The 22,445-nt window shown below is 42.5% G+C and overlaps 1 protein-coding gene across 5 annotated transcripts; it reads left to right on the top strand.

Moving 5' to 3' along the window:
• The first annotated feature begins 5 nt into the window (after positions 1–5).
• On the top strand, positions 6–22,445 carry PRDM1 (PR/SET domain 1). 5 transcript variants are annotated; one of them, XM_078054928.1, is made up of 7 exons: positions 6–158; positions 1,765–2,004; positions 8,562–8,681; positions 12,026–12,278; positions 17,374–18,473; positions 18,925–19,053; positions 19,435–22,445. In XM_078054928.1, the coding sequence occupies exons 1-7, from the start codon at positions 117–119 to the stop codon at positions 20,005–20,007; spliced, it is 2,457 nt and encodes an 818-aa protein (XP_077911054.1). In that variant the 5' UTR covers positions 6–116; the 3' UTR covers positions 20,008–22,445. The 5 variants fall into 5 exon arrangements, with proteins under 5 accessions (XP_077911054.1, XP_077911055.1, XP_077911058.1 ...); XM_078054929.1 differs by lacking the exon at positions 6–158 and adding an exon at positions 1,330–1,463; XM_078054932.1 differs by lacking the exons at positions 6–158; positions 1,765–2,004; positions 8,562–8,681 and adding an exon at positions 10,373–10,933.

Genomic DNA, 22,445 nt, shown 5'->3' with positions numbered 1-22,445 from the left:
GCCGGGGCGGCCGTAGAACAGGAGGGACGGCCGAGGTGCGCGTCAGTCCTCAGCCCGCGAGGGGACGCGGAGGAAATGTGGACTGTGTAGATAGAGATGAGCGACACTTATCTCAGATGTTGGATATTTGCTTGGAAAAGCGTGTGGGTACGACCTTGGTAAGGAACTTGATCTTGTTTTTAATTCTGAAATTGATCAGAAATTGTTGTTGTTGTTGTTGGCGTAGTCGCAGTAGAAACCAGAACAGCTTCTGCTTTAGCGCTCTTAGAACTGTCAAACATTTGTAGGACTTTTTCCTTATGAATCATTAACCCTTTCAGTTCGAGGCGTAATTGTCGATTCATTGAAATTTCGGTAGTGGCTCCTGCCCACCCCCGTCAAAGTGACTTCTCCGGGTTGGCTTAATTTTGTAAATTTTGCTTTATTTTAACATTTATTTGGCATCATGACTGTACATGTTGGAACTAAATAAAAACAAGCAAGTTTGTCTAAATCGTCACTCAGGAAAGACAACTTTGCATCTGACTTCTTTTTAAAAGAGCATCGTATTTAGGGAAGAAAGAGAAGAATGTGAAAGCCACTTTGAAGGACTTTCCACGGAGAGTTGTGTTTACATTCTAAGGAGGACACGTTCTTACATGGAAATGCTACCCATGTTCCTACTTTTGATCAAACATTGCAGGGAAAAGCATTGCAGAAGTTGTTTACCCTTTTTTCTCTTTGGAAAGCACTTTTCTGAGTGGGGGGGGGATTTGCGGGAATATCCTTATCAGTTTACAAGTGGAAGCAAGAGCCTGTCCTCTGAGTCTTCTATATTTGTTATAACTTTAGTTACAGTAAACTGAAGCACATCAGTGACTTCTGGGAATTCGTACACTTTCAGATTTAAATGGAAAGTGCTATTTGTAGCTGAGGGCTCCTAAAGGAATTCTCTCCAGGGAATGCTATTGAACAGTTTTATGCTTTGTTTTTGCTTTTTCAATTTGGTGTGAGATGCCCACCAGTCAAAGGAAACTGCCAGGAGTTTTCCCCCTTCGCCCATTTTTCCTCCACTTTTTCCTGTGCTCCCAGACCATTTCTGAAAAGCTGCAGCTCAGTGATGCTGGCAGGATGCAACCCTTTCAGTCTTCCATGGGAGAGGATGAAAGGGAGCGCGCAGCAGAGCGGGGGGTGGGGGGGTGGGGGGGCGGCGAGTTGTTTTGAAAGTTGTTTTGCGTTGGGAGCTGGTGGGAAAGTTCAGTCTTCCCCATTTGGAAAAGGCCGGCTGGGTTCCGCTCCTGCCCCACACGCGCTTTCCATTTTTAGCTTCATTCAGAGGCAGACAGAGCTCCTTCCTCTTCCTCTCCTTGTTTGTGACACTTTTCTGAGGCAGCTTTTCCACAGCGCTGAGGGTCTGGCGGCCATGACCCCAGGAGTTCTGGGACATAGGACTGAGCGCCCACAGCATTCTTCTGCTGTGAGAGGTAAAGCCAGGGATTGTTCGGAGGTGCTTCTTTTCTTTCTTTCTTTCTTTTTCTTCCCTTTCCCCCCCAGTGAGTTTGCCACAGTCTTGTCTGTCTTCCTTTTTTAAGAACTAAGTAAGAGTAGCATTTTAAAACCTTGCTTCTTCAAGGCAGTCTTCTTTATACAGCTTTTTGGCTCTTACTCAACTGTACCAAGCACTCTGCATCTGCTTTTAAAGTCTTGAGACTACTGTATTAGTCATAGCCTCTCGGACGAGCCACAGGACAATGGGGATTCAAGGCCTTTTCCCTTCTCTTCCAGGCTGCCCCGAAGTGTAGCTCCAGCGCTGTGAGGTTTCAAGGGTTGACTGACGGGACCATGAAAATGGACATGGAGGACGCAGATATGACTCTGTGGACAGAGGCTGAGTTCGAAGAGAAGTGTACATATATTGTGAACGACCACCCCTGGGATTGCAGCGCCGACGGAGGGACTTCAGTTCAGGCAGAGGCATCCCTACCAAGGAATCTGCTTTTCAAATATGCCACAAACAGCAAAGAGGTAAGCCTCTGGTTTCTTGCTGAAGAAGATTGGCACCTGACGCCCAATCTCCCTACCACTTGCCCTTGCGGCCTCGTATTTCTGTGAGAATCTGTAAGTATCAGTAAATAATTGATTTACTTAATTCACTTCTTTCATTGCTTTCTCTTTTCCTAAGTCTGTCCTTCTCATTTCCTCCAGCCCTCCACTGTTCCATACTAATTAGCAAACAGTTAAATCTTTTGGCAAGTTGACACATCTTGGCAAAGCGCAACGGCAGCACAAGGTGGGCGAAATTGTCAACAACCTTCGAGAAAGCCACTGTCCACCCTGGACTTGCTGACCCTGGTCCTCCAGGTGTACCGTAGCTTTTGAGGGAGAAAACTTTCTTAGAAAAAAAGTTTTTCATGTTTCCTTTGTCTCCTTTTGGTCATTAGATGGCTTTATTCTTTTAATGAGCCAGCTTTATTAGCTGGGTTTCTAAGATTGTTCTCAAAACCTTGGCATGTTTATGAACTGAAGTGATGGTATAAACCAAGAAGAGGTTCGTGTAAAAGTGTCCTCCGTCCGGATGACTTCAGAGCTAACCACTGTTTATCTGCCGCAGCTCCTTTGCTCTGGCTAGGCTGGCAGGCTGATTCCTTATTGGCCTCTGAAGTGGGTACACTCTTTGTTGTTTCAAAGGGGCTGGAAACCCAAACTTGGAATGAGCAAAGGACTTGTGTTTACCCTTTTATATAATGATTATAGCTAGGCGTGATGTTTAGCTGTGAAATAACTTGCAGAACCACCTCTTGTTTTGAGAATTCAGCTACTGCAGTGGTTCCTACTGGTCTCTGCAGCGGAGCTAAGTTGAGGGAACTGACCCCTCAACAGACTTCCCACCACCAGGACTACCACAGGTCACCGTCCTTTCTGTCGCTGCCTTCAGAAAGAAGTGATTCCTTGCTGTAGGAATCCATGACTTGATGCTGGGACTATTTATTAGAGCCATGTCAGATCACTTTTCCTCCTTCCCTAAGGAACAGTATTTGAAGGAGTTGGGGGAGCCTGTTGTTGGGAAATACTTTGTCTCTTTCCTATTTGTGTGTCTGAGTTCAGTGTTTTTGGTGAGGGGGAGACACAGCTGTCTAAAATTAAATAGAGCAGCTCTGCTTTGAGTTTCATTAAGCTTACCCCCTTTTTTTCCCCCTGCTGGAAGAATAGAGGCAGATTTTATAAAAACCAAAATTTAAATTGTAGTTGTACATGAACGTTAACCAAAAATTTAACCCCAGAGGTCGGCCTTAATTATACCTCTTTCTGAGAGTAACACTCTTTCCAATAGAAAGCTTCATGATACGTGGCCTGTGGAATCAATGTAGGATTTGTTTGGCTATTTAAGGTTCTAGCTGTGGCTTTAGAAGGTGTCATGTGTTTTTTTCCATATCATATTTGACCAAAATAGTGGTCTGTTCCCAGGGTTCATTTGTGCGTGTTGCACTGTCCTGCCCAGTGGACTGAAATAAAGACCTCTATTCTGTGGGTCATCTTTGCCTTTTCATTCTATAATGTTCTTATTCTCTGTTCAGCTCTTAGCTTGTTTTTCAATTTCCATCATTCTACTTAAAATCATACCTAAATAAAGGAATGCTCTCAGATCATTAGTCCAAGGTTTAGAAAGATAGTCACTTACCCAAGATGTGTAGTGAGAAGCCTGAGCCAGGACTAGGAGCAAAGTTCTTCTGACTTCCCCAGCCAGTGCTTCTTGATTATGCTACACTGGCCCCTCTTGGTGTCACTGTGGTTTTATTTATCGTCTTTACATCTTGCAGACCCATCCTTTATTAAGCTTGTTTGGTTTTTTTTTTTTTCCCTCTGAACGTAGAACTTCCTATTTCAGTATGTTCTTGTAACCCTAAAGAGGGTCCTTCAAAACTAACCTAATAAGAGATCAGGGTCCTCCTGTTCTATTTTCCCATATTTTATTTAACTGAAACACTTGAATAACACATCTCCAGTTCCTAATCGTAAAAGCAACCAGGAAGCCAACTCGAATGTAATGCTGTCTTACACTGACTCTGGAATTTGTACCTATTTTTCTGTTTCTTTCTCCTTCCTTTCTGCACTTTGGGAAAGGACAGCTCCCTTACGGGGGTGAAAGATGCGCATGGAATTGAGCCATTGAGGATGTGATACCTGAAAGCCAGTTCTCGAATGGAAACCTTCAGGATGGATGAAATGTTTACATTGACATTATTCAGTTAGTTCTTTCAGTCCCACTGGCCATGGAAAGAGGGGAAAAAAGCCTTTCTATAAGGGGTTTTTATCTCACTGGTTGATCTTGCCCTTCTTTATATGTTTTCATTTAAGTAACAGAAGATGTTCCATGGTGTACTGTTGTGCTGACATACTTGGGGATTTTTTTTTTTTAACAAGACCATTTTTCATTATGAATTTGTGCTATGTGTCAGCACCTTTTTTTTTCTTTTGGTTTAAAAACAAAACATACGAACCAAATTTCTGTTCTTGACCCTCATTTTTAGATTTGGTTTAGAATCATTCTGCACCTTTAATGAGCCTGTTCTTACTTCCTATTTCCAGAACTCAAACCAAATATAGACATACTATTCAAAACTTTTAAAACTTTTTTTAACTGATGGGTTATTCTTTTAGGGGGGATTTTCCCCTTGTCTTCCTGAAATAATCTTTTGTGAATACATGAATACAGACAGATCAATTTAAACAGTTATATTTTAGAAGCAGTAGCCTGTACCAAGTTTGCTTATATTCAAGAGGCATGGTGGCTCTAAGTCTGACCTCCGAGAGTCATGTGGTGATAAACATCAGACCGATGATGGGGACTCACCAAATGTCTATTTTGATTGAAGTCCATTATTAACTCAAGCCATCTGTAAAAAGTATCTCTCCATAACATGCAATTTCTTCTTCTTCCTACTACCTTTTATTTGTGAGACAATGTACCAAGGCATTACCATGTTTCCTTTAATATAAAGATAATTAAGGAGGAAATCTTCCAAAAACATCTCCATCCATCCCACTCCCTTTTTTAAAAAATGAAGTGAATTACAAGCTGAAGTCTTAGTCCACTACAGAGTTCTAGTCATTTCAATGCAAATATCCTTGTATTCAAAATAGAATTTTAATCGAATAAGTCATTTTTATGGGGGGGTGGATTCGGGGAGGGGAAGAGATAGCTAGTAATTAAAGTCATCTTAATGTAATTTGGGGTGAGGATGCTCATACCACATTTAAATCTGAATAATGTTTCTGCTTAAAGCCCACTGCTATGTGTGTGTGTTTGTAGATTCCCTAAAGGAGGAATTGTTTTAAAAAAAAAACCCAAGTTCATATTCTCCTTGATATCAGACTTAAATTCAGCAACCCCCCCATCCTAAGTTGTGAAATCTCCCATTTTTATACAGTGAAAAACAAGCCCTTTTTTTGTCTAGAAGCCTTAGGCATCAGGGTGTGTGCTGTAACTGAGGCCACTGACAGAGACAGATCTGCCCAAGTGGTGGAAGGGCTCGCTCCCAACAGAAGGCACTGCGTGGAAGAGCTTGTGGGGCAGCGGGAGAGGAGGCAAGCAAGTGTGGAGACCAGGGTCTTCTCCCAGATAGGATTATGGGAGGCACACAGACAGCAGTCTGCCCCTAGTAATAATTCTTTAGGACCCTGGTCAGTTCCTGTGAAGTTTCCTTCTTGAGCTTAGGTGAACACATTCTTAATTAGTTTTTTTAGCACTGTGAAATCCGAGGCACACACCAGATTCCTCTGTCTCATGTGTTTGCTCCAGGGATAGACTGTTGTTGGCTAAGGTTCACATCTGGATCTTTCTGGGGCAAGAGGGAGAATAGGACTTGGTCTTCCACTTCCCATTAAAAACAACCTTGGTTCCTGTTCCCCTTCCACAGTTACCTAGCCGAGTGCTGTAATCTTAGAATTGCAGCTTGTATGTCCTCTTTGAATAATGTCTCAGACATGGGTTTGAGATGAAGGTACTTATCCTGTACTAAAGTGCTAGGCTGGGAATGGATAGTGATGGTATTTAAGCTATACAATTCCTTCCAACCTTGAAATTCTATTATTTTGTGTCTCTGTGTATCCACTTGTGTGAGTTTATGTGTTCCCGATAGCTCTGTGTATAATGGAACTTAAATAATAGGGTTCTGTCCCACTCGTAAAGACAATCTAATATTGGTTGTTTTTTTTTTTTTTTAATTACAAAATGCTCACCACAGTAAGTGTAGGTTCTTACATTTGTTTGGGGCTTGAGGATTTTCATAGACTTCTCTTCCACCACAGACCCTCCTCTTTTTAATTGTTCTCCTGTCTTGCTTGCTTAATTGCATTTGTAAGGTTATAGATGGCAAGTACTGTCCTATAGCTTCCTCGGTGACTTGCTTATAGTTGTTCTCAAATAGGTGCTGGATGGTTATGTCTTCTGCAAATTCTTTTGTAGAAATAAGATTCCAGTTGATTTCTTTTTGGCCATAAGAAATTTTGTGTTTTCTTAGTGTAAGATTGATAGATGAGAACCAAGAGGCCCACTGGTTTAAAAAAAGAGCAATTTGGAAGGAAAAGAAAACCCAACCTCAATGTAATGCTACTGGTTGGTAATCAGGCTCTGACTCCCAAGACACTGTCTGCAAGAGACTATAATTTAAAACAAAGTTGATGAACCAGTTGAGTACCTTTCTTTAAATTACTGCTTTAAAGTGGATATGTTGAAAATATCAACTGCTAATTATTGGCTCACCAACAAATGACATTATTTGTTTTTCCTGTTTGTCATTTTAATATTATGGAATAATCACTCGAATGTGAATGCCAAATGATTTGCGTGTCATAGAAGTCAATTCCATGAATTTTTCAAATTAATTAGGTTCAATAATGCATCGTAAATAATGAGTCTCTGCATAAGTAAGTCTACTTAAGCTTTAGTACGCAGTTTTATCTCAAGACTGCTCTGAGCTACTCCTGTCCCCAGTAGCTTTATTGCCAACAAATACCAGTAACGATGAACTGTATTGAAAGGGCACATAGATGTAAATGAAGGCAGAGGAGGAGGATGAGATGAACATCTGCTTTTTTCAGCTCTCTGCCAGAAATTCATAAAGTACCAAAAATAACACTTTAGCTCACAACCTTGTTTCAACTTGTGTTAGGTGTAGGAAATTTTCTTTCTTTTCTTTTCCTTCTTTCTTTTTTTTTTCTTTCTTTCCTTCCTTCCTTCCTTCCTTCCTTCCTTTTTTTTTTCCTGTCTTTCCAGTCTGGGTATGCTCCAGTGGCTTGTATATTGAATACTAAATTGTTAAAAAAAAATAATTGGCTGATAAGAAATGTACATAAGAAAGATTAGGCTGTTACAACCATGGAGATGTGCTTATTCCATATCCATTTAAACAGGTTTTAAGTTCTTGATGAGATTTATTGACATATCAATGTATATCACAACCAAAATCTGAGATTCCACTGTACATATTGACTGATACATATATTTGGACCTACCACGGCAGGTACACAATTACTCAGGAGCCATCCGGCTTAGTAAAACCTGGAAGTAAATATCTCTTTTACCTCCCCTCTTGGTCCATTTCAGTAAGGTATTCAATAAGTAATTTGTAGGCGGTTTTGGACAAAAAAAAAAAAAAATGGGAAAGTGAATAAAAAGCAACACAAAACTAACTGGGAAATGTTGCAGAGGACTACTTACAGAGGAGTTCTTTTGAATAGTGATGAATTGCTTCCTGATTCCTGGTTGGTGATTTTTTTTCACTCCCTTAAAGAAATTTACGATCAAGGAGGAACTGGCATAGTTAACATGTTTCTTCAGCAAGGCCCTAGTGTGATACATCCAGTCTGAGAAGGTCATTTCCTCAGATCTTAGAACCCACAGCTCTCCTCAGTATAAATTCCATTTCAAAGGACAACTTTTGACCACTGTTGAATAGAAGATGCTAGGGCAGAACAAAGTTACTTGAAAGATCTTTCTTCTATTAAAGAGAACTTACAAGCTATGAAAAAAAAAAAAAACCTCATCTGGAATGAAAAAAAATATAGTGTGTTTTGCTTCTGGTTCCTTAGGTCTTTGTGGAACAACCAAAGAGCACTATTTTGGTTTTTGAGGTTAAAACTATTTTATTCCCCTCAAGCATGCTATGTTTATGGTTTGATGGAGAAGGAGAAACAAGAAACTAGGAGCAGGCTGAAATAGTTTAATCTTGACCGTCTAATTCTGCAGTATTTGATTCTAAAATCAGATAAAACAGAATGGTTACCCTCTCTGTTCTTCTAGTATGAAAAGTAATAATAAAAATGAAAAAGTCACCAGAGAATAATCCTTTAGACTGTTTTAATGCTTGGTTGGGTATTTGCTTATGATCTGGGAGCTTAAAAGATGATTTCCCCCTAAGATGAACTTTGTTGTTAAAATTATGTTGGCACCATTGATATCTGCTCTCCGTATCATAGTTTTGTCATTGTTGGTTGTATTACCACTTGACAATTCGATTCAATAAAATCATCGGTTAATATGTTACAGTTGAAGTAATTATTTCATGTTTTATCCCCTTTAGGTTATTGGAGTGGTGAGTAAAGAATACATACCAAAGGGAACACGTTTTGGACCTCTAATAGGTGAAATCTACACCAATGATACTGTTCCCAAGAACGCCAACAGGAAATATTTCTGGCGGGTAAGTAGGGAAAAATTTTTCAGACTCCTTAAGAATTAAGGAAAAAAATGGAGCCACAATTGCTGGGTCACTTCCTTTTTCAACCTGTACTGGGGCTTACCACAACTCTTCAGGGCCCCTGTGGATACAGGGAGTTGTTAAGCAAGTGTGATTGAAACTGGTTAATTGTTTGGCTCTAGAAATACAGCCTGTAGGTGATTAGGGATGGAGATATGGACTGTATGTGAATCTTAATTTTTGCAATTCATTAGAGCTTTGTGATGAAAGGAAGCAGTTTGCTGCTTGCTTCAAGGGTAGGTTCATTTGCATTTCTCTGCAAGGAAGTAGTAATGAGTCACCAAGCCTTAGATTTCACCCCTTCTTGATTTCTTGCTGAGTTAACTTTAATTGAATGGAAGAGTAATCGTAAATGAATTAGCGTGAAAATAAATGCCGTTAAGGAAGGATGGGTAGAAGATGACACTGGGGGAATGGAGATGACTGGGACTGGTCTTACGTCTGCATCATAAAACTGTCGGCTTTGACAGTTTGTACTTTACTCCCGTAGCATAAGGGAAGTGCTTACAATCGTGAGAGCATAAAAGTCTGGCCCATACAATTTCCTTTGGAATATTAGGATTAGGAAGGGCTGCAAAGATGAACTACTTAGACGGAGCTTTTGAGTAAAAGACCCCGAATTAGAAGGGAACAGAGACAAAAATTAGACTGCTTTCCATCTTCCCACAGATCTCTCTGGGATATTCACTTTTCTCAATTAGGAAATAAGGACATGCTTACTAAATTTAAAAGTAATTTTTTTATACATACTTGCATAAAATGTACATGACTACCGGGGAACCATTATTTGAATTCTTTTAAGAAACAGCTGCATGGTAACAACAAAAACTGGATTATACTTATTTTGGCCAGTTTTTACCCATCATGCTTATATCTTTTGGAGAAGTATCTTTATAAAAGACTTCTATTTGGGGATCGTTCAGAAGCTGTTCCATAGAAACAGGATATATTTTTTTTTTAATCCAGGGAGTTTTGTGTTTTTAGAACTTTATTTTACTATTTTCCAATCAAGAGAGTGCACTAAGAATTGTTCACTAAGAATTGTAGGCTCACAATTTTTATTTAATAATTACACATACTTAAGATATATTTACTTTGTGACTTATAATGGGCAAAATGTCAGTAAGTGCATTTTTGCCTTTATTGCCAATAAAGTCTTCTCAGAAGTGAGCCACAGAAGTGTGTCATTCTTGGAGTCAAAAGTCTGAATTAACACGATCCAGCATGAGACTTATTAATGCATGCTCATTTTTTAAAAAGGCAAGAAATACTTAAGAACCTCCTATCTCTGTCCCAGTTCCCTGGTTCATTAAAGATTCACCCCAAGTAACTGAAATGCTTTCCTTGGGAGGATTTATTTGAATCAGTCTTTCACATACAAAGGATATTGTAGGAGAAAACTCCCCACATGTTGTTAAAAGTATCCTGATTTTGCTGGCAGGAATATGAACATCTGTTGTAAGGAAAGAAAAAGTTTCATGCAAATTACACAGTCAAAGAAGAGTAGGGATGTTCAAGTTGAGAAACCAGTGACATTTCTTGTAACTGTACTATGAGTCAGCACATTTTTTAATCTTCCTGATAATATATGGCAGTGTAGTGAGGTGAGAAGGAGCAGTGTTCATTTGACGTACGCATTATTTTATTTTCGTGTGTGTGTACAAATGACTTCATGGCACAGACGTTTCTGTTTTTAAATGAGCGTACAGTAAATTGTAGTCCATGGAAGGCTGACTGGAATCCCACACCCGTAGCTTTAGAAAGCAGTCTCCGCCCAGCGAAGAGTGCAGAACGATGGAACCCCATGTTCCTGGAAGTTTGCACATCAGAGTAAACAAACTTGAAAACCCCTCTTGATAGCAGAATTCACCCAGCCTTGTTCCATTTTCTCTTAACAAAACACACCGCAAAAGCTCTCACAAGCTGCTTTGATGAAGCCACATGTATTTCCCCCTCCACAATTTACAGGAAGTTACTCTTAAAAGAAAGTGATTCTGGTGTTTACTGCCCGTGTTAAAGGGACAGAGTTCCTTTTTGTTTCTGATAACGTGTGAGTGAAATACAGACACGATTTATAGACTATCATAGTCAGTATGTGACTAGGAACAAAGCCATAAGCTCCTGTCCGGTTAGAGCAAAATTTCTGCTATGACCAGTGCCTTCCTACTTGAAGACTACGAGTTGCAGATAACCAGGTATTGATTATAGAGGGATAAAGAAATTTCTTAAGTCTGAAGAAAAAGTGGTACACCTTAAAAAGAGGGAGAGAGAGAAACTTTCTGTGGAAGGAAGAGGAGTGTTATAAAGTAGTTTCAGCAAGAATGTATGTTTTAATTTTTCCTATTCTTACCTCTGCCTTTTTACGGAACATAGCCTGAGTGCATCTGTTAACCAGAAGTAGTATTACTGTGAGGATTATGCGTTGCCTTTAAAGAAGAGCACAGTTTCTTCCTGTTCTTTTTCGAAAAACACATGCCTATGGCTCTGTCAGTTGGTGTTTTAGCCAACCACCTTGCAGATAAGAGGGTTCCCTCTCCCCTCCTTCGGCTTGAAAGAGAAGTGCAAGGCTGAACATGTTTATCAAGAGGAAAAGTGACTTCTTAGTCGACTGTCAAATCCTGGCTTCTGTCCCGGTATTCACTTTGTTATGGCAGGTGAAGTTCACCTTTGCCCCACCCAGTGTTTCCACAAAAAGGCAGGGTTCCAAGTATTCATATGAACAAGTGTTACTTCTGGACTTGGAGGCTTGGGGGTGGAGGATGTTTGCATAGTTTAAGCCTTGGGCGGGGGTGTAGGAAACGGCAAGTACAGAGGCCATAGAAAAAGTTGAGACTCAGTTTGACGTATTCGGTTGGCTTGGTCTTCTACCCAGTGACTCAAAGCATTCAAAGTCAGCATAATCGGAACTAAAGTTAGTAGCTTCGCCCATTTGCCGTTCACGGCTGTAGCAAAAGTAACACTCTCTGGTGGTTTGATCCGTCCGAGGCAGCTCCTTAAATGAAATGTGGTGTTTCATTCTTCTGTCATTTTCCCCCAAACACGAAAAGATGATAAAACTGAAATGGAAAAGGTAACTGACAAAGTGCGCCTTAACCTGTTTCTGTCCTGATTTTCTGCTGATTCAAGACTACTCTGGCTAAACCAATTTCTTTCTTTTTCGAAGTGGGCAACAGGGAATGAAAAATCACACACGGTCCTTGCCGTGTTTATTCTTAGAGGTGCTGGGGTAGCTTTCCATTGCTTTGGGGCTGACTTTCTTTTACACGTCTGTCTTTTCATTTGGACAGATCTATTCCAGAGGGGAGCTTCTCCACTTCATCGATGGCTTTAATGAGGAGAAAAGCAACTGGATGCGCTATGTGAATCCGGCGCACTCTGCCCGGGAGCAAAACCTGGCTGCGTGTCAGAACGGGATGAACATCTACTTCTACACCATTAAGCCCATCCCTGACAACCAGGAGCTTCTTGTGTGGTATTGTCGGGACTTTGCAGAGAGGCTTCACTACCCTTATCCTGGAGAGCTGACAATGATGAATCTCAGTAAGTGGATTATAGAACAAAATAAATAAATCAATAAAAAATGCCAGTAATGTCAGTTCTGCCCCTAAGAGCTAATAACATGTTGTTTAATTATATGGCTTCATTTGTTGGGCCAAGTAGGTGACTTTAAACAAGGGACGAGGAAAAGGGAAAAAAAATTATTTTAGTCCCTGTTGCCCATTATGAAACTTGATCATGTAAAATATTAAAAGCTATTTTGAATGTTTAATTCAGAAAGTTACTGGAAGAAATATATGTCCAATTCTAATCTTTCCAAAAGGGGGCAGGTAGAGAGTATAAAAGGGATTGGTCCTGACATGCCTAGTATGCAAGGTATAGCCCTTGTTTGTGGTGATTTGTTGGTGCTTACAATGTGTGTTGGAATATTGTGGAGATGCATATTTGGTTGTCAACATATGGTCTGATGTGGAACTTATCAGATTGTTTTTAGAAAAACTCACAGCTATAATTTTTAAAATATTATTTTAAGTGGATAACTAAAGATTTTATATCCTAGCTTCCTTAAGGCAAAAACCTAATTATCTAACCTCCTGACCACTATTACAGTAGCTATGTATCACTTTATTGTAACAAATTCTCAGTTCCTTAAATAGCTTATACTTTTTTATTTGGTTGAAATTATTGTCATAACCCCTCTGCAAAGGGCTACCTCATTTTAGTTGTTCTCAAGTGATCTCTATGATCAATTTAAGAATGACCATAAAACTCCAATCTGTTGTAATTATGGTTGTGTGTTCTCAGTTAGACTACTATGTTTTAAGGAAGTTTTTAACATTAGATCCTTGTGGTGTAAAGGTCTTGGCGTCTAAATTCTGAAATTTTTTTTTTTTTTTTAAAGATTTTATTTATTTGACAGAGAGAGACACAGTGAGAGAGGGAACACAAACAGGGGGAGTGGGAGAGGGAGAAGCAGGCTTCCCGCAGAGCAGGGAGCCCGATGCGGGGCTCCATCCCAGGACCCTGGGACCATGACCTGAGCCGAAGGCAGACGCTTAACGACTGAGCCACCCAGACGCCCCTAAATTCTGAAATTTTTGTAACTTTTTGTTTTGATATGATTTAAACTTAAGGAAGAGTTGCAAAAATAGTACAAAGAATTCCCACATACCTTTTACCCAGATTTACCAATTGTTGATAATGCAGTCCTCTTTGCTTTATCTGAAGGCTCAATTGTTTTAGTTCACATTTCCACCTTTGAAACATTTGGAATGAATGTTAATTTTAACATAAATTAGAATTTTGACTTCAACTTTAGGACCAATTAACAAACCCATTACCTGTCCTGGTCAGGATAAGCCAACTCCGTAGCTAGTTGGTGCTTATCCCACACTGTCTAGTTTACTTGATCTCCCTACGATCTCGATACTATATTTGCAGTTTTCTGAAAAGCTGGGACTATAAAAGCTTATGAATCTCCCTCTCAGGATCACCTTTCAAGTTTGCATTCGTGGTCCTCTCTCTCTCACACACACACACAGGCTCTTAGTGCACCCGTGAGCTTTAGGAAGAGGTCTTGGAATAATTGGAAACAAGCTGGCTTCCAACATGAGCATGAGGGGTGAATCAGGTCCTGACCAAAGGTGTCAGTTCTTTTCCCTCATATCTCTTCTGAGCTCCCAAGAGTCTGTGGTATGCGCTGAGCATCCCAGGAGCCCTCCAGCTGTTTCGGCATCTGCACGTGCCAGGCCCACCGCGCAGGGCCGAGTGGTAAAAAACAGCTTATATTCTAGCAGAGCCTCTCACAGGAAGATGTGCTGCTTCCTCTTGACTTTCTCAGCATGGCAAGGTCTCCTTACAATCCTTGAGCTTCATCATTCGTGGATTCAGAGAAAGACCTTGGTTGTTTTGTTTTTTGGGTTTTTTTTCCAAACAGTAACTCCATTTGGAGTGACCCACCCCAGTGACTTTGCACCAACCCCGAAGAAGCTTTTTCACCTACATCCTTCACCTGGTGTGGTTTCAAAGGCCCTACATTTTTATTCCCCGAAGGCTTTGCACAATATTTAAGAGTCAAGTGCTTATTCTCTGTGTTCAGAGCAACTTCCATGTATACTGTGAAATGACACTTTTGTTCCCACAAATATCCCTTTTTATTTATGCAGAATTTTTTCTAAATGGTGGCTTAACATTTTCAGGGACCCTTTCCTTCTCCAGTTATCATAGTAAAGAAGGAGAGTGAACAAATAACCAGTCACATTAAGCCAACACTCCTGCTGCCGATTGTGAAACCAGTTGTCTTAGGTGTGGTAACTGATGATTGAGCCTCTGATCAGGAAAATTTCCACTCTTTCATCAGGCCTAATAGGTAGATTGTGTCTTCAAATGAGTTGTGTTGGGTTTCCATGCTTCGAGCACAACAGAGGTTTGTGCCAGAATCTCCGTGAGGACGTTAAATGGCAGTGATGGTTCAACTGGTAGAATTTTGAGAAGAGATTCGAATTAAACCGAGGTTAAAAAATAATAAGTAGCCAGAAATCACAAATTGGTGTTTTTTTAAGAAACAAAAGAAAAGGAGTAGAAACTATTAAATTTAACTCTTACCCCTCCCAGGTTTTTGGTATTTTTTTCCTATGTATCTAACCAACCCATCTAGAAAACAGTTGACCAAATTATAGACTTCTAAATGTTAATCTGCTTTCTCAGTTTCAGTTGAAAACAGACTTTGTTTTGCCTACTGCAGAACTTCTAGGTTCTTTCTTGTAGTCTTGGGGGTTCTTATTATAGATCGAAAATGTGAGTCGGCATAATTAAGCCATTCAGAGCCTTCAGAAGCAGTTCACTCTTGAAATGACTCCGTCCGCCTACAGCCATTTAAGATTTAAGAACAAAAACAGATCTTGATTTTCTTCTTCATGTTAACTCAAGCTGCTGCTGAGTGGGAGAGTCAGAAATGACACCAGCTCTACTGATTACTCAGCTGCTGAAGGATGATTTTTTAAAATGTACCTTCACATAGATTCCATGACTTCCACCTTTGAACATCTTAGGGAGCTAACGTTTCCCTCTGGATATTGTTTTGGAGGAAGATAGAAATTTATTTCTATGGAGGCATAAGAGATACCAAACGTTGATTGTGTATTTACTATATGCTGGGCTCTGTGCTAAGTCTTTTGCATGGAAAATTACAGATTCTGACTTTCCTGTTTGTTGGCCCAGTCATTAGCTTTGTTTTCAGTTTAATAACCGAATTATTAAGGTACCTAGTGAGAACACCTGACTAAACAGGAGGGACAGTGCTACTGATGGACGTGCACTTCTTGTTTATGGGCTTAATCTGTTGAACTTTAGAACCAAGAGAGTATTGAAGCCACTGGAAAAATTCTGAGACTGAGGTGTAACTGGCCACATGAAAATGGTGAAGTTTCTGTACGTTTTATGAGGGTGCCATCTTTTTTTAAATGTGGGCCTACACGGGTGCCTCCAGATTGTTCTTTTTCACCTCCATAAAATTCCTTCCTGTGGCTGTGAGATGCCTTGCCTATCAGTTTCCCAACTTAGTTGTCTCTCTTCCTTTACCATTTCAGCTTTAAAAAACAAAAGTGACAATTTGAACTTCCTGCCTGCTGGGCCTCACTGAAAGACTGATATTGGCCCGATAAGGGCTTATTTATTTTGGTTTAGTGGCTTCAGAAATCCCTCTCCCTCAACAAGCTTTCCATCACTGCCCCCATCAGCATCTTCCCTGATAGTGTCTTGGCTGTGTTTATTCTGGGGCTGCTGGCTCACCCGGGAGTAACTGATAACAGCTAGCAGGAGATAACATTCTCCGAGGGCCTCTCAAACTGGAATCGAATCCCTCAAGCCTGTCAGTCCAGAGAATGGATTTGAAGGGTTCATAATCTGGACTTCCACAGAGTTCATTTCTAGACCTATCAGGTATCAAGCCTGGAGTGCTTTCTCAGTGAAATCAAATGGAAACTTTTTTTTTGTTGAGATGACAAATGATACTTTTACAGAGGCTTCAGCATGGTCCCGCAAACCTGTCCCCTTCCGATGCGGAGGCCAAGAGCTCCCCTGCCTCCCAAGGCATCTGCACACATGGCTGGCTCATGCCTTCAACCTACTCCTCCTTGTGGGGCAGCTGTTCAGTTGGAATGATTGCCCTCTGATAACCAGAGCTCCAGCGAAGCAGCATTATGTTTTACTTTTGATTTCCAGGGAAGGCTGAGCGGGGACTTTTTGGTGTTCCCTGCTCTGACTGGTGTTTTCCCAAAGGCGTCGTTTGTCCCGTGTGTTTGGAGGGGCAGGGCTGCTGATGGCCTGGAGAGCCTGGAACTGTCCTCATTGCTGCTCTTCCTAAATAGTGTATTTACGGAGTAATAATATAGAATAAATGCTTTCATCTTAGCTGCCTGTTTTCTTTGGTGCTCTAAGTAATTGAACTGGCTTGGGAAGTGCCTGTTGTGGTTTGGCAGAGATGAGTATGTCACGCCTTGTGATTCCAGGGGACAGCATTGCTGGGAGCCTGGTTAGACCAGACAGAGCCTTGGTGCCATTCTTGTGTTGTCAGCAACTCAAGGGGAAGGGGTGGCATCCATGTTGCTAATCTACTTTGCATAGGCAGTTTGAACAGGGTTTTATCAAATTCGTATTAAACAAGAATCGAGGCGAAAACTGATGACTGTTTGTTACTTGAAATGAGACTTAATCTTTCACATCTAGTTCTCAGGGTGTGCTGATTTCCTTTCCGTACACTGTGAACATCAGAATGACTTTTATTAACCTCTGACACCCCCACCCCAGGATTATTTCCACCCCATTTTAATGGAAGCTCTTCCGTTGTGGCTTGAACAGCACTTTTCCATCATACGGTTTTTACTGGTAGAAACAAAATAATCCAGACGGTGCTCTTGATTCGAGATGTTGTCACCGTTCCTGTTTTGCCCAGAAGGAAATGGAGCGGTGCGTTTGAGCGAGTGGCCCCGAGCCTTCTAGAAGGAGAGGGCGTTGAGAAGCCAGGTGTGTCTCGCTTGTGGCCAGCTGGCGCTCAGGTTTTCTCAAGGAGAGAGCAGCTTTGGCAATTTCACTTCAGTTCTCTATAACCCTTTGAGTAACCGTCCTTTCTTTATTTCAGCACAAACCCAGGGCCATCCAAAGCAGCCCAGCACTGAGAAAAATGAACTGTGCCCCAAGAACGTCCCAAAGAGAGAGTACAGCGTGAAAGAAATCCTGAAATTGGACTCCAACCCCTCCAAAGGAAAGGACTGCTACCGTTCCAACATTTCACCCTTCGCGTCAGAAAAGGAGGCAGACGACTTCCGAAAAAACGGGAGCCCCGAAATGCCCTTCTACCCTCGGGTTGTTTACCCCATCCGGGCCCCTCTGCCGGAGGACTTTTTGAAAGCCTATGGGATGGAGAGGCCAACCTACATCACTCACTCCCCCATCCCGTCCTCCACGACCCCGAGCCCCTCGGCGAGAAGCAGCCCCGACCAAAGCCTCAAAAGCTGCAGCCCGCACAGCAGCCCTGGGAACACGGTGTCGCCCCTGGCGTCCTGCCCTCCAGACCACCGGGACTCGTACGCCTACTTGAACGCCCCCTACGGCCCGGAAGGCTTGGGCTCCTACCCGGGCTACGCGCCGGCCCCGCACCTGCCCCCGGCCTTCATCCCCTCCTACAACGCCCACTACCCCAAGTTCCTTCTGCCCCCCTACGGCGTGAATTGCAACGGCCTGGGCGCCGTGGGCAACATGGGCGGCGTGGGCAACTTGAGCCTCTTCCCCAGGCTGTACCCCGTCTACGGCAGCCTCCTGGGCGGCGGCGGCTTGCCGCACCCCCTGCTCAGCCCGGCCTCCCTGCCCAGCTCGCTGCCCTCGGACGGGGCCCGCAGGCCGCTGCAGCCCGACCACGCGCGCGAGGTGCTCATCCCGGCGCCGCACAGTGCCTTCTCCCTCCCCGGGGCGGCCGCCAGCATGAAGGACAGGGCGAGCAGCCCCACCAGCGGGTCGCCCACGGCCGGCACGGCCGCCTCGGCGGAGCACGTGGTGCAGCCCAAAGCTACCTCAGCGGCGCTGGCGGCCCCCGGCAGTGACGAAGCCATGAATCTCATTAAAAACAAAAGAAATATGACCGGCTACAAGACACTGCCCTACCCTCTGAAGAAGCAGAATGGCAAGATTAAGTATGAATGCAACGTTTGCGCCAAGACGTTCGGCCAGCTCTCAAATCTGAAGGTAGGCCTCCCGGCGGGCCCGGCCACCGCCGCGCTGTGCGCGTGCGCGCCTGCGTGTCGCTCGCTCTGCGCAGCTCACGAGGCGCTTTTGCGACAGTGTGAGACTCGGGCCGGGAGTAGTGGATTGGGGGTGGCGGGGTTCCTTTGCTTTTGCATTTCTGGCTCTGTGACTTCGGACTCATTACTTCTCTGCTGAGTTTCTTCAGAATAATGAAAATGTGGGGTTTGGGCTAGAAGATCAGTTTAAAGTCCTGCGGGCCTGTGACTTCTGTTCCTTTGGCGCAGACGAAACGAAGCGTTCTGAAAATATTGGGGCTCCGTTTGTTCGGTTTAAGATTTAACTTGATGGTTTTCTTAAGATGTCCGCATCGTAAATGCCTGAGTCCTTGAGCAGAAATGTGAGGTCTCCCCACCGACCGAGAGCAGGGCTAACGCACGTGGCTTCTTTCCAGGTCCACCTCAGAGTGCACAGCGGAGAACGGCCTTTCAAATGCCAGACTTGCAACAAGGGCTTCACTCAGCTCGCCCACCTGCAGAAACACTACCTGGTACACACGGGAGAGAAGCCACATGAATGCCAGGTGGGCAGTGTTTTCCGGTAGAAATTTTAACCTTTGTAGAGAATGTCTCAGGGGCGGTCTCCCTGTGTCCTGTAACCCATAGATTAAACCGACACAAGAATTCTGCCCGGCCACGGGCTGATAAGCCTGTATCTGCTGATGAGCCCAGATGATGACACGGCCGGCTTCCAGTGGGTGGAAAATGGCAGGGGGTAGTAAACACCTCCGCGCGGGCCGTGCCCACATTTGCCTGTTTGCTTAATGCCACACCAGAGGTGCCACGGGGAGGCTTCTCGCCTCACAGGTTGCTGGGCGTCGGTATGTAAGCTTGCCCTTCCCACTGGCAACTCTTAATCTTCTGGTCTTCCCGCCTCCTGTCTCTGCCCGCTTCCCCACCTGTAGGTTTGCCACAAGCGATTTAGCAGCACCAGCAATCTCAAGACCCACCTGCGACTCCACTCTGGAGAGAAACCTTACCAGTGCAAGGTGTGCCCTGCCAAGTTCACCCAGTTTGTGCACCTGAAACTCCACAAGCGCCTACACACCCGGGAGCGGCCCCACAAGTGTGCCCATTGCCACAAGAGCTACATCCATCTCTGCAGCCTCAAGGTCCACCTGAAGGGGAACTGTCCCGTGGCCCCAGCCACAGGGATGCCTTTGGAGGATCTGACCCGGATCAACGAAGAAATCGAGAAGTTTGACATCAGCGACAACGCCGACCGGCTCGAGGACATGGAGGACAACATTGATGTGACCTCTGTGGTGGAGAAAGAAATTCTGGCTGTGGTCAGAAAAGAGAAGGAAGAAACTGGCCTGAAAGTGTCTTTGCATAGAAACATGGGGAATGGACTCCTCTCAGGGTGTAGCCTTTACGAGTCATCAGACCCATCCCTCATGAAGTTGGCTCACAGCAACCCACTACCTCTGGGGCCTGTAAAGGTCAAACAGGAAACAGTTGAACCAATGGATCCTTAAGATTTTCAGAAAACAAAAAGTGTTTTGTTTTGTTTCTTAACTTATGACTTGGCAAGTCAGGGTGCCTATAGCAAATGCTTGTACATAATTCCAGTTCTGCAAAGCTCTCCTGACGGCAGATGGTTTCCCCTCACCTCTCTGGAATTAAAGAAGGAACTCCAAAGTTACTGAAATCTCAGGGCATAAATGAAGCAAAGACAATATATATACATATTATATATACTTATTTACACCCCCATCTATATATTTGAACCTGTGTATTTTGAATATTTGTGTGGATATGTTTGCATAGCCTTCCCATTGCTAAGACTATTGCCTAGCCATAATTATTTTTTCAGTGATAATCCTTCATAATTTATTATACAATTTATCATTCAAAAAGCAATAATTAAAAAAGTTTACAATGACTGGAAAAATTCCTTGTAATTTGAGTTATAAATGTTATATTTTTGTCTTGTGGCCATTCTTTGTAGATAATTTCTGCACATCTGTTTGAGTCCCTACGATTTAGTAAACAAATACATTACTTCAGTTGACCTCCCTCTACAATAATGGTTTGAAAATGAGGTTTGGTATTGCCAAAGTTAGACAGTTGATGTGTTAACTCATAAGATCTGTCATTTGAACAGCATTGTATAACTTGCTGGGGAATGTGTGCAGAATTACCCAATAATAACTTCAGTAGAAGAAATAAGAAAGGGAATCTTGTATGTTTGTGTAGATAGTTCAGATTCTTTTCCCCCTAGCCATGGATTTACCAGAAAGGAGACAAGAAGGCTTTGCCAACCTGTCTTCCTCTCCAAAGAGCAGGGTTACCCCACCCCCAAAGTCACATGACCATTCAGAGTGGTCACGTGACCTTTGCATCCCAATGTATTATCTGAAAATGTGAATAAGACAAAAATGCCATGTTTAAAACCACCGCGAAATGTTCCCAAAGCACAGGTGGTTTTAGTATGTGTGAGGTTTGGGGGCTTGAGTCTGGGTGTTGTTTTTGTTATTGGGGGGTTTTTTTGTTGTTATGTCAAGATTGCACAAACATGGTGCTCTACCGGGAAGGATTTGAGCTAGATAGGCTCAGGCCACACTTTAAAAACAAAAAAACCGAAAAACGGGTATTCTTGTTGTCTTAGGGTAAAAGCAGGCAATGCACATTCTTATCCCCAACACATCAATTGTATTTTGTTCTGTAAAACTCAGATTTTCCTCAGTATTTGTGTTTTTACATTTTATGGTTAATTTAATTAAAGATGAAAGGGCATTGCAAAGCTGTTCAACAACAATTACCTCATTGAGTGTGTCCAGTAGTACAGGAAGTGATGTCTTATCTAATGATTTGCTACTCTAGAGGAGAAACCAAGTGCGCTCCAGAGAGACAGAATGTGTGCCGTTCTGTCTTTCACTCCGCTAAGCCCAAAGATTACATGTCAGCATTCAAGGTGTAGCAAAGAACGATGTATATTTATAAATCTATTTATACCACTATACCATGTGTATATATAATATATTTATAACCACTTAAATTGTGAGCCAAACCATGTAAAAGAACCTACTTTTCCTAAGGGCAAAAAGAGAAAACAAATCCTTTCTGAGGCTTTGCTTAACACTTGATGACCTCACTATCATAGACATTGGTGAGCTTGGGCACCTCCTTGCTATTGAAAGGGACCCCAAAACCTTGGTGCAAAGATGGGGACTGCATAACAACCAGGGGGAGAGATACTCACCGTCTTTCACCAGTAAGGGCAGTCTAAGATGGCTTTATTTTTGTTTTGCCACATTATGATTATGTGGTCACACCCAAGTCACGGAAATAAAGTCCCATTACTCCCTTTACCACTGTTAACTTTTCTCTCTCTTCCTCTCCTTCCTTCCTCACTAACTGATGCATCACTAATCAGTCTGGTTTCTATATTCAGCCTTTTACTGATGGCAACTACTGTCAACCAACAGCAAAGGACGAACTTAGGAGAATCCAGGGAAACCTCAGAGCCTTACTGATCTGTTCCTCTAAGTGGCAAAACTGACAATTTTTTATGGATCAGTGCTGGACCAACACAGTCCTTAATTGTAGGTAAACCAAAGCATCGCACACTGACATTGACACCAAATACTTTCGGTTCTGCTCATTTGTTCTCTTTTCCCTTTTGTGCTTTCTTATTTGTGGGAATTTTTACCAAGACCCGCGTGGCTTGAGACTTCTTGATTCTCTTTACCATTTGACTTTCCCTCATAGGCCTCTTACATGTGAATGTTGAGCCCACAATCAACAGTGGTTTTATTTTTTTCCTCTAATCAAAGTTAAAACTGACCAAAGTTATTGGCTTTTTACTTTGCTAGAACAACAAACTATCTTATGTTTACGTACTGGTTTACATTGTTATTTATGTGCAAATTGTCAAAATGTAAATTAAATATAAATGTTCATGCTTTACCAA

Source organism: Halichoerus grypus, chromosome 9 (genome assembly GCF_964656455.1).
Source record: "Halichoerus grypus chromosome 9, mHalGry1.hap1.1, whole genome shotgun sequence".
Classification (NCBI taxonomy): Eukaryota; Metazoa; Chordata; class Mammalia; order Carnivora; family Phocidae; genus Halichoerus; species Halichoerus grypus.
Note: the sequence above shows the minus strand (reverse complement) of the source record. Positions and strands in the feature narration are given on the sequence as shown.

Bases quoted from the DNA above. Each gene is read 5' to 3' on its own strand.
- PRDM1 (XM_078054928.1), top strand. From the start codon at position 117: ATGTTGGATATTTGCTTGGAAAAGCGTGTGGGTACGACCTTG. The intron at 159-1,764 runs GTAAGGAACTTG...CTTCTCTTCCAG, and splicing joins AGCGTGTGGGTACGACCTTG to GCTGCCCCGAAGTGTAGCTC. The intron at 2,005-8,561 runs GTAAGCCTCTGG...TATCCCCTTTAG, and splicing joins ATGCCACAAACAGCAAAGAG to GTTATTGGAGTGGTGAGTAA.